Source organism: Engraulis encrasicolus, chromosome 11 (genome assembly GCF_034702125.1).
Source record: "Engraulis encrasicolus isolate BLACKSEA-1 chromosome 11, IST_EnEncr_1.0, whole genome shotgun sequence".
NCBI classification, from domain to species: Eukaryota; Metazoa; Chordata; class Actinopteri; order Clupeiformes; family Engraulidae; genus Engraulis; species Engraulis encrasicolus.
Genome location: NC_085867.1, coordinates 50,208,663 through 50,221,162, shown reverse-complemented (window position 1 = coordinate 50,221,162; position 12,500 = coordinate 50,208,663). Strand labels below are relative to the sequence as shown.

At 45.9% G+C, this 12,500-nt stretch overlaps 1 protein-coding gene across 1 annotated transcript in view; it reads right to left on the bottom strand.

The window, feature by feature from the left end:
* The window catches only part of pbx3a (pre-B-cell leukemia homeobox 3a), a 63,398-nt gene that overhangs the window by 10,148 nt on the left and 40,750 nt on the right, over nucleotides 1-12,500 (bottom strand). The window contains exons 4-8 of the mRNA XM_063211418.1: nucleotides 9,609-9,850; nucleotides 7,151-7,341; nucleotides 5,893-6,028; nucleotides 1,356-1,521; nucleotides 606-683 (exon numbers count right to left, since the gene is read on the bottom strand). Of these exons, the coding sequence (XP_063067488.1) occupies nucleotides 606-683; nucleotides 1,356-1,521; nucleotides 5,893-6,028; nucleotides 7,151-7,341; nucleotides 9,609-9,850 (813 nt within the window). The remainder of the gene's footprint in view (nucleotides 1-605; nucleotides 684-1,355; nucleotides 1,522-5,892; nucleotides 6,029-7,150; nucleotides 7,342-9,608; nucleotides 9,851-12,500) is intronic.

Genomic DNA, 12,500 nt, shown 5'->3' with positions numbered 1-12,500 from the left:
GCTTTGGTTACACTTTACTTGACGCTGACGTCATATGTATGACATAACGGTGTCATAATAGTGTCAAAATAGTGTCATGACACAGTCATAGATGAGTCATAAACATGATGTCAATGTCATAAACATGTTATGGTCATGAAAAGTTGACATTGTTAGGGCTGTGTTAACCATAACCGAATGTACTTAATGACATAGTCATAAAATATTTATGACGCATGCATGACTGTGTTACAACACTGTTATGACACTGTTATGTCATACGTATGACACCGGCGTCAAATGAAGTTACCCTAGCTACAGAAGTCCCCATGCCATAGTAAAACGCTTGAGTATAGTGAAATGATCTGGTGGTTAAACATATGCATGAGAAATGAAAAAGGAGATTTCACTTCATAATTGAATAGTGAATGGCTGGAACAAATTCAGTATGGAATTAAAGCGTCTTTGGGATTGTCATTTTTGAAGCCAGGTCTCTACAGAACATGAGACATGAATATGGACTTCACCAGCTGAACTCTACTTTGACACAGACAATACAACTAGATGTAAATGGCAGGATGTGTTTTCATTTTCAGGAAATACAAAAATAAAAGTTCTGTGGGTACCAGTGAACATGTTGGGTAATAGTGAGTTTTTGCTCTCTGTAGCATCCATCTGAAAGTCCTCATCTTTCATCTGGAATCCTAGGTAGGAGGAGAAAATGAAGCACTTGAAAACCCTCCATCTTTACTTCTTTTTACACAGGAGACATGTGAGTAGGGGAGAGGGGGGAACGAAGCACTTGAAAAGCTCCCATTTCTGCTTCTCTTTACAGCAGGGAGATGTGAGTGCTACTCTTGAGTTCTCTTCACTAGAGCTCCTTACACTAGACATTCCACCCACTGCCAGAACATTCCTCCTCCGCATACTAGGAAAGTAAAGGGCGTCTTTAAATCAATCCATTTCTCTCAGTACGTCGTCCCACAAATATTTGAAGGAATGTTTCCTGCCCTATCAATCAATATAGGTCCTGGATTGTTTCAATCAAGTCCAATTATGTGAACAATACAACACAACCTAACTGCACTTTGATTGACACAGCCCAGATGCAATAAAAACGTCTTTCAACACAAGCAACTTCAAAGTTGTTGAGACTGAACTGTGATATTATTTGGGTATGAAGTGCACCGAAATATTTTGCAGCAATAATTCAGCACTTTTAAAGTAAAACCAGGCCCACTGTACGAGCTTTACATTTGACTCTCTAAAGTATTTCAAGTCTCAAAAGTTTAGACTTTCATGTTCTTCCTACTGAACTCTTGATATCTCTGTGGCATTGGGTGGATGTGAAGAGATGTTTGTTTCCAGGGTCCTACCGGAGTTGGGTGTGGTGGGGGAGTCGGCCTGGCTGCTCTGGATGGCGGCGGCAGCAGCGTGGGCCGCAGTCACTGCCGTCTTGGCCGCGTACAGGTTGGCCTCCTCCTGGAACTTCCCGATGTTTTTCTTGTAGCGGATCCGCTTGTTGCCAAACCAGTTTGACACCTGCAGTACGGACAGGAGAAGAAAGTAGAAGAGAAATCGAGAAATTGAGAGAGAGAGAGAGAGAGAGAGAGAGAGAGAGAGAGAGAGAGAGAAGGAGGACGAGGAAGGTCAGAAGAAATGAGGGGAGGTAGGACAGGTTGGTTGGTGTGTGTAGGTTTTAGAGGAAGGGAGGGGGGATGGACGGTAGGGGTACGAGTGGGAAAGGGAGGATACAGAAAAGAGGAAGAGGTGCAGATGGAGGATGTAGGGCAGGTTGGGGTGGTCGGGTTTGAGGTGTGGAGGAGAGGGAAGTGGGGGAGGGCAGCAGGGGTGAGAGAGAGAGAGAGAGAGAGAGAGAGAGCGAGAGAGAGAGAGAGAGAGAGAGAGAGAGAGAGAGAGAGAGAGAGAGAGAGAGAGAGAGAGAGAGAGAGAGAGAGAGAGAGAGAGAGAGAGAGAGAGAGAGAGGTCAGAGCGGATCTCATTGCCGTGATTGATGGGTCTGGTGCACCGGCTCAGACCTCCAGATGATCAACAAAGCAGTGGGTGTTTGTAAATGGAAGCAAGCGGACAAACGCAATACCATGCATATGCCTGGCCTGCCTTGACTTGCACTGCGGACAGGAAAATCAATACATCCAGGGCCTCTGTAACAGTCATTGAATTATAACAAAATATATATACTGGACTGTATATCTGTGCAAAACATAAACATGATGTGGGATTCCATGAGGTGGGGTTGGGGGTTCATATTTGAGTTGGGAGGAGAACATTAGTGCAACAGAATGACAGGCGTTCAGGGATGTGGAACTCGAGAAGAAGTAAGGTCTACGTTCCACGAGCAGGAACACATTTCTTTAGTTTTCACAGTTTTTCAGTTTTAATAGTTTTTTTTTCTTTCCCAAGACCTAAGTCTACATCTTCTGACACAAAACTGGACTAAAACCAAGTACAATACATTTTTTTTCCGTCCGTAACAAAACATTCAAATGATTTCCCCACTCAGCACATTCGAGAGGAGAAACTATGCCTTAGAAAAACACCATTTTCTTGCTGTACTGTGTCGAGAGATAGACACAGTACAGCAACCAACCCCTCTAAAGTGACCGTAATTTACTGTCCAGCACCCCAGACAGACAAGAGGTCTGACTCTGTCCATTGCCTCGGCCCTATAGAAAAAAATATAACTCCAGACTTCAGGAATGACCACAAGGCCAACCGAAGCATTACAAGGAAATTGTAAAGCTGTCCTCGACGGGCCTATATCATCAGCGTTGGATGAGAGAAAGAGAAGGAGGTAGTGTGTGTGTGTGTGTGTGTGTGTGTGTGTGTGTGTGTGTGTGTGTGTGTGTGTGTGTGTGTGTCTGTGCGTGTGTGTGTCTGTGTCTGTATGTGTGTGCGCGTGCGCGTGTGTGTGTGTGCGTGTCTGTGCGTGTGTGGGTGTACGTGTTCGTGTGCGTGTCTGTGTGTGTGTCTGTGTGTGTGTGTGTGTGTGTGTGTGTGTGTGTGTGTGTGTGTGTGTGTGCGTGTGTGTGTGTGCGCGTGTGTGTGTGCGTGTCTGTGCGTGTGTGGGTGTACGTGTTCGTGTGTGTGTGTGTGTGTGTGTGTGTGTTTTTGTGTGTGTATTTAGTGTACGTGTCTAAGTGTGCACACACGCGTGTGTGTGTGTGTGTGTGTGTGTGTGTGAGTGGGTGGGTGTACGTGTGAGTGTCTGTGTGTGTGGAGTGGGAGGGCTTCAATAGTCTCCCTGGAGCTGTTTCGTGAACTCGTACACACCGAAGGCTCTGTTCCTTCCACAGACAGGTCAGTGAGTTATACGAGTCGACGCGACAACGATTCCCTGGGATGCTTTAACGTTTACGCGCCTGTGATATAGCGTAACAATGGCTGCATGTTTCGGGCCCGCGTAAATGCTCATTTTAAAGTATCCTGCGAGACTGTGTGTTACCGTGGACACGGTGTGTTTTATGTGGGACCCCGCACCTGTTCACAGCTGCGATATCATAAAAACATGCAGCACTGCACTGAGTGCTTATAAGATGATCACCCCGTAAAGACTGCACAGCCACAGTTCAGTCTCTGCTCTCCATACTGTTAACCCATTGAACTGCTGGTATAAAATGATGTTCTTAAAACGGCGATAATCATTTAAGCAATGTCATGCGTAGGTGTTTGTAAGCCTCTAATCTAAAAAACACCACACACATACACATACACACATACTGCACACACACACACACACACACACACACACACACACACACACACACACACACACACACACACACAGCAGTTGATGGGTGTGTGTATGACCACACGCCCACACGACAACCAGACGTCTGGGGGGAGAGAGGAGGGATGACTCAGGGCAGGACGATGGGGGAGGCAGGGCGGAGGTAGAGGTGGGGGACTGTAAACAGACAACAGGAGGACGAGAAGGACGAGAGTAGCTCAACATACCTGTGACACTGTGATGGCGCTCCCCACGCCCTGAGGGCAGAAAAGAAGGGGGGCTTTTTTACAGCATGACTCTCTGAACAACGCAACCCCCCGCTGCCCCCCCTCAAAAAAAACACCCAACAACACAACCGAATAAAATGAGTAAAAATATAAAAAACGCGGATTATCCGGTTGACTCTTTGGATAATGGGCTTCCACAACACCCCCATAAATTGTCAGTATAGAGTATAGGTTGAAGAGTGACACAAATAAATATATTATGTTTGCCATTTGGCAAAGCCTGTCTGTATTCTCACTCTAGAAAGCTGGGAAAGTAAACTGTAACGGACACCCCAACCTGATGCAGGGGTCATAAATTTGTTCAGATTACAAGCGAATTCAATAAATTTATTGGCACAAAGATTTACTTAAGCGTTCCTTATTTAGATGTGTAACGTTTGAGAAAAACAAAATGTATCTCTGGAAGGGAATGTTTTCGAAACGCTTCTGGCAGTGGGGGTTAGGGTTGGGAAATGTGTGGAAGTAAACAAAACAACGAACAAACAAACAAAGACCAACTACAACAGTGCACACAGGTTCAATCACACGTGTTCCCCTACACCCGCTGAGCTCTCTAAGCCCGAGAGAGAGAGAGAGAGAGAGAGAGAGAGAGAGAGAGAGAGAGAGAGAGAGAAAGAAACAGGAAGCGAGAGAGAGAGAGAGGAGAAGAGAGACTATCAGCCACCTAACGAACAGTTCTCATCCTGAACGTCACGCTCCAGTTAAGAGTGTATTTCAGCACTGTCACAGTGTCACAGTGAGCCCCGGCTAACCACAGTCGACAGACGAGGATGACGCATGCAGGGAGGTGGAGGGTGAGGGCAGGTGGGAGGAAGGGTTGTGGAAGAGGAAGAGGAGGAGGATGAGGTGGAGGAGGAGGAGGAGGAGGAGGAGGAGGAGGGGGAGATGAAGGTGATGTGTTTGTGTGTGCGAGTGTGTGTACGTGAGGAGGGAGCAGGGGGAGAAAGAGGACTGTAACGGCAAAACTGAGGTCATTTCCCTGGCATGAAAACCTCGGGCCGGATTTTTGAAAAGTCTTTTTCGTTCGGCAGCTGGGAAATGCGTTTGCCAAAAGCTGTCATGACTCAGGTAAGACACAGCAGCAACCACACTGTTGCCGCCCACCCCTCCCCACCCCCCACTTCCCCACCTCCCCCTCCAATGAAACAATACAAACAGGATAGACATTTTTACTGACTCAGACAACACGACAGACTAACTCTCAGGAGACCCTGTGTTTGTTTGTAATAGCTTTCTGCCTGCATATGATGTCTACATTCAAAATTATACCAAGAAGACGCATTATCTTCAAATACACAGGTAACACTGTCCGGCTGAATACTTAAATTTCTACAGAATCCAGTGTTTTTCTAAATACATACACAGTACATGTTGTACCTAAAATCAATCCACTGCTTATCTCTATAAAAGTGTGGTTCCATGGAGATTCGTAAGCATAGCAGGTTTGTACACTTTTTTTCTGAACTCGATGAAAAAGTAAAGCAATGTTCCTAAAGTGTCACTTTAAAATATGTTAGCAATAGCATGTATTACGTCTCCACTTTTTACATTGCTGATTGTCATCACTGACTTCCTATTCAAAAAAGTGAATTCAGCCTGTCAAATCTATGTATTTCCTTTACATGTCCATCTCTCCATCCACCTCACATTTAAATTGCATGAAATTGTTAAACCAAACAAACCACCAATAAGATCCAAAGGTTTGAATGCCTTTGCCTATAAAGCACTCCTAGATCTGTCCAGTACATTTCCACATTGTACATGCTGTGCCTGAGTCTATCCTGTGTATTGGCTCTGCTTCTCCACGTGCCTGTGTGTATGTGTGTGTGGGCCATGGGGCCATGCAAGAGAGGGAGAGAGTGTCCAGTAACCCACCTGAGAGACGGTGATCTGGCACTTCTTGGCCAGCTCCTCCTTGGCCTCTTCGCTGGGGTAGGGGTTGGACAGGTGCGAGTAGAAGTACTCGTTTAGGATCTCTGTGGCCTGCTTGCTAAAGTTCCGCCTTTTTCTCCTGTGAGTGGGAGAAGGAGAGAAGTCAGGAGGAAAATAGGGTGTTGAAAGTGTAGTGCTGAAAAATGGCTTTAATAATGTAAAAGGCTGAAGTAATAATAGAAACATTGTCTTGTTGGCTTTAAGAAGGATTTAGTTGATCATATAAGGGTATTGTAGGGATTTGACAGAATTGAAATAAAAAGGTCTGTTTAATGGCACTGCTGTATTGTTATTTAAGGCGTGTCAACATAATAGAATTTCCAAAGAACTGCCATCCACCTTTAGTTTAGGAGGACAAAATATGCCATCTGTTTGGTAAGTACGGTTGTACATTCGCTGTGTTTGTGTATTATTTTGATCACACTGTAGCTAAAACTTGATGTTGATCATGTTTATTTCCATCTTAAAAATCCTTTAGTCTAACCTGTCTTTGCCTTTAATTAATTAGCTCCCTCGTCCCACTTTGGTGCAAAACAGAATCCTACCATGCTTGTCACATTGATGGCATTGTAATTTCCTAGATTTCACCCAGACTCACTTGGATACACATCTCCTACCATTCAGTCGGCTACATTGGGCACCTCCAAAAATGATCATATGATGAGACGGCAATGAAATGCGCTTACAAATCTGGCTGGTAAAAATTCTCCATTACGGCAGAGGGCTTGTTATGAGCCCGTTCTGATTTCTGTAATCATCTGTGCCATCTCTCCATGAGTGGCCCTGCTCACTTTGTGTGGCCCTGTTACCTTCACCCGTGCAAGCGAGTGCATTCGCAAAATAGCTTAATGCCTAATTTGCCGCAGTCTAACACGGCCCACACACTCCCCGCCAGCCGACCGGCACTAATTGGAAAAGCCCAAATGCCCTGAAAAGTACCTCCGCTCCGAGTCGCTCGGACAGACAAAAGAGGTTTTTTTCGTCTCCGGCGCGGCTAAGCGGAACCCCATCATGATAAAGACAGTCATGTATAAAATCACACCGTCATTAAAACACATAAAATCTCACGGCAGCGATGTTGCCTGATCTTATGGTTTTGCAGTAGTATGTTATTAGCACACAGCCATTAATATACACACAGACACAGACACACACACAGACACACACACAGACACAAACATGCATGCACGCACACACACACCTGGCGTCGAGGAAGCGTGAGCGCAGGATCATGACGGCCTCGCAGGTGCTCTGCTTGAGCTGCATCTGGATGGAGCTGAACTTGCGGTGGATGATGCCCACCATGCGCTCGATCTCCTTGGGCGAGATGGGCCGCGTGCGAGACTGCTCCCGCAGCAGGTTCATCACGTGGGTGGTAAACTCGTTACATGCCTGTCAAAACAGGCACACATCCACATTATAAATGTGGCAGCTGCGGCGGCCAAATGGTTTGGGAGTTGTGTTCTAATGTTCAGAAGGTTGCTGGTTCGATTCCCATGTCATGCATGAGCGATGTGCTCCACTGATTGTAACTACTGTAAGGCGGCACCTAAATAGCAGTAAAGTCACTTGGGGTGGTAAGACCTGTGACATGTGTACACGTGTGTAGAGGAGACCAACCTGTGCAGCCCAGACCCGTTACAGAACCCACAAATTCCAATATAGAAAGCAGGTTATCTAGCCAGGTCAGTAGAGTATCTGTATGGCTGCGCAAACACACCAGAAGAGACAAGAAGCTGCAAAGACTGTCTTCATAACAAGAGCGACACTAGCGATTAAAGCAGCAGAGTATGACCATTAAAAGCAGAAAGAAAGCATTTCAATTCTAGTTGGCTGTGGTGGCTATTGCCGAACCACTTCATGGCTCATTAGCATAATATTAACTGAAATTGAACAACAGACTGTCGCTCAAGTTGCTCCAATCGCCTCTTCACGTCCAAATCACTTCTGCCACCAGTTCCTCCATACAAAGTCAATTCGTTTCCTCACCGTTGTTGCTCTAGTCACTTTTGGTGTGTTTGTGCCATGAGACTTCAGGAGGAAGGCTTACTAACATTCCATGCCAAGCTCTACTAGCTGGCATCCATTACATAAACATGAACAGCATTATAATAGTTAACATGCACACTTGGGCTTTATGTGCACTCCACAAAATGCAACTGACATCTTCATGGAACCACATAAGGGCATATACAGTTACACATTTACCCTACATACACCATCACGTCCAGCTTTTCATTAAAAACATAATGCATTATGTATGCCAACAGTATACTTATTCATTAAGTAATGGCCCTGGCATGAAAGATGGATGCGGTGTAGGGTGTCATCGGAGGTGTTTTTTTTCTGTGTACGTATTAAGTGGACTCTGGGGCTTGTCAAGTCAGCAAACGTGTGGTTCTTCTCTGTTTTGTAAACGGTAGGTAAACTGTACAGAAAAACCTCGACCTATCAAAGCAAGTGACAAAAGGAGATAAAGGCAATGGAACGTGATCAGCTTTTTCTTGCGCTAAACCTTTTGTCCTAGGAGTAATTGCAAAAGGAGGGTGGGAGGGAGGCAGGGAATTTGGCTTCTCTTCTCATTGGGGGATCACTTGAACTCATTAAACAGCTAAGTGAAATTCATTCCAAGTATTTACATTTGGGTAATTAAAAATCTGGAACCGGGCCTGGAGGAAGGAGAGGAGGTGTGCAATCAGTCCAGGAGAAAGCGGTTTATCGTAAAGCAATAAGATGTTGCGTCTGCACTGTGAGTGCACTGCCAATAAAATAAATAAATAAAGAAAGAAATAAACAGAGTCTTGGTTTCTCTGGTCTTTTGGCCTCTTGTGTTTTCGCCCGCATGCTAGTTGTTTATGCACCTAATTATGCTTCCAGCACTAGGTGTCACAACAAACAAAACCTGAACCAACTTCTTCTCAGCAGAAACAAAAAAAACGAGCGGTATAAAGCAAGGGTAATGATACTCCGACTAAAAATAGTAAGAGGATAGTTAACATGTCAAGTGGTGTGCAGTCTACCAATAACTACCTCGAGCTATCAGATTGTTCCAGAAGGTTACACCCTCACTCATCTGTCGTAGGTATTTCCATTAGCTACGGGGTGTGTTATGTTAGCTGAATTTAGAGCAGCAATAAAATAGTCACGTAGCGAGAACAATACTGCCTTGTGGAACGTCTCTCCTACACGTTGTCACTGAGAACGAATGGTAGTGCATTGGTATACCCAATAAAGGGTATCAAATTCAGACAAATATTCCCAAAACCTGAGATTATTGGCATTCCGTTTCGGATACTTTATCCAGGTTGTCCGAAGTGCTGTGTCTTTTCAATGACTATTACAGCACTCCACTGGTGGAATTGCGCACATTATGAGTCTACATGTGCCGTCCTCACCAGTTCATACTTCTCCAGTTCAGTGTGGTAGATTGGAAAATGGGCTAGGGTTGGAAAACCATGCCAGTCTCAAACCAAGGTCCCCGTGGGCAAATAGCCCGTTTATTTTTTAACTCCTTTGCACAGAGCCTGAACCTGACTGTCAATAAAATGGTAATGACCAATTCTTAATCAGTTACTTAATCAGTTATCTCTCAGTAATGTCATAGAAATGTTGTTATGATGTAGAGTCTTTCCAGCAATGAGCTACAATGCCGTCCTCACCTGTTCGTACTTCTCCAGCTCGGTGTGGTAGATCTGTCTGATCTGGGTGAGCTTGTCGCGGTAGTCCGAGTGTTCCACAGAGTTGTCCACTCCTCCACCAACGGCAGCCGCGGCGGCAGCGGCGGCAGCCGAGGCGCTCCCCTTCTCCGGCCCCGACACGCCCTCGGCCAGCAGCATGTTGTCCAGCCGCATCAGCTGCGGGTCCGGAGGGTCGTCCTCCTGCGCACCACGGATACTGAGGCCTACAAGAACAGGGAGAGAGGAACGCACGACATCAGACATACAAATCTTAGGCCTTGCATTATATCCAGTATTCCGGTTACAGTTACCATTCTGAGCCTTCTAGGAGATCAGAGGAAGTGCAACATGAAAAATACACATTTGCATCTTGCATTATAAGTACACTGTATTCCTGTTACAAATGCCTGAAACACACTAATGCAATTCATAATACTGTATATTAAATCCTAAACAACAAAAACTGAAGAAACTGAAGAACTGAAGAAACTGAAACAAATTGAAGAAGAAGTGTAGCACATTTGATCCTTTATCCTTTGTGTACAGTCTGAAGCGAAAAGCTTAGAAACACTTCTTTAACCCAAAATCCCCAAACTGCCATCTGTGTCAACATGTGCACACTGTGCTTCAATTCAGCATGAGCCAGATGGTATAAGCATGTATAGACAAAGGACATCCTTCCTGACCACTCATTTATGTAAAATAGCTTGTCCAAGGGAAACATGTCAATAGCCACCACTATACATGTTTATCAAGTGATGTAAGCAAGGGGGGAGATCTCGGCTTGGCTGACTAAAAGAGCCCAGAGCCATCACCTGCTCCAAGACCCCCAGGGCTGTATGACACCCCTCCACCCCACCCCCTACTTCCTCCATCCAAGCAGGGCTAACAGAGAGGCCGAGAGAAAGACAGCCAGCCTGGCATGGACAGAGGGCTCCTGAGCTGGGAGAGCGTTGTTCATCCGAGGACAATCGACAGTGGCGGGTACCTCCTCGGACGCGCGGCGAGGCAGCGAAAGCGATGTCATCATGCTCCAGTGCCCGCCTGCCTGCCTGCCTGCCCATCCAAACACCAACCCCCCCAGCCGCAAATCAGCGCCCAAGTCAAGACATGGTGTCCCCTTTTCCATGTCAGTGACTGTCGCTGCTGCCACTGCCGCCCCTCTCTCGCCCACAGATCTGCCAAGCGATGGATGCAGTTCCAATGCACTGGCACTACTTGAGCACAAGCAGGAAGGAGTGCATTTCAGCTGGTTGCTGGCTTCACAAAATATCCAGAGTAAAACACACACACAAACACACACACACACACACACACACACACACACACACACACACACACACACACACACACACACACACACACACACACACACACACACACACACACACACATATTTGCTCCTAATGGTTTTGAATGGGAGCAAAATATCTTCGCCCCAACTGCAGCAGCCTGAGATGTAGCTGAAAAATACCTCAGCTCATAACCATACAATGGACGGTTAATAACAACTTGCGAAGCGACTGCCTGCATAACTTTCCTGACAAGCCGCCGCCGATCTTTACATTCCAAATGGCGCGAATCCTGCACGTTAAACCCAGGCCTATCATCCCGCTCATGTCACGCCTGTCAGACCACAGCAGCAGAGACAGAAGAAGAGAGGAAGAGAGAGAGAGAGAGAGAGAGAGAGAGAGAGAGAGAGAGAGAGAGAGAGAGAGAGAGAGAGAGAAATCATTGGGAGTAGCCGCATTTCACGTTTCAGGTCCACATTAATCCGAGCAGTCAGGCCCGAAACGGCAAATAAAGTGGTGTCAGGAAGAGAGGAGCAGAGCGCCTTCACCTTCCTCACCGTGCGGATCAATAAAACCGATGGCTGCTCAGCTGCACGCGACTCCACGTTCATTCATCAAAGGCAATTCCTTTTTTCGCTGTCTTGGAGCCGGCTTGTTTGCATACACAGAGCGCCACAGATCAGTAGTCCCATCCATTTCTCATCAGTCTATGCCAGAGCCGTGAGGATCCATTTACCAATAAGGCCTCGCACGGAACGCTGATTTCAGACGTTAACTAGATAGCAACTCCCCCGCTTTAAGTCACAGATGCTTAAAAGTTCCATTGCACATGGACATCGCTGTACCGTAATTACTTTTCAGAGACTTGTCAGATGAGATGTAATAACGAGGTAGGAGATTAATATTTTATTTATTTTCTTTTTTTCATGTCAAAATGTGTTTTGCACAACCTGTGATCGTATTTACTTTGAAGAGAACGGCACAGAAGATTTTGACCAATTCTCAAATGTGCTCAGACGTCTTTCTGAGTGTTTGGAACAGCATGAGATTTCATTGAACTCAACGGTCCACCTTACGCATTGCACGTTCTGAAGGTGCAACAGAATAGTTCTTTCAAGAGAAGCTCTGATGTATAGCAACCCAGAGACAGGAAAAAATGCTTCCGAAAAACGGCGTGATGATCAGAAATTGGGGAAGCACACACATTATGATATTGCCGCTTGGTGTAGGTGGGCTGGTTTTCATTCAGTAACATTGACATATCTCATTCATGAATACGTCGCGAAAGCAGCTTGTTCCTTTATCAGCGCATCATCATGCGGGAAGGAGAGCAGGCACCTGGGGAGATGGATGAGAGTGAATGAGTGGTGCTCATCGCTATAGTAAATGAACAGATCAGAGCACTCAGGAGCTGAAAGAATGAAAGCCAGCATCCTCCCTCCTCCTCCAGCGCTCTCTCTCTCTCTCTCTCTCTCTCTCTCTCTCTCTCTCTCTCTCTCTCTCTCTCTCTCACACTCTCTCTCTCTCTCAGGAGTGAGCTGCAGATGGAGACACATTCATGAACCTGACACATTTGGCCATT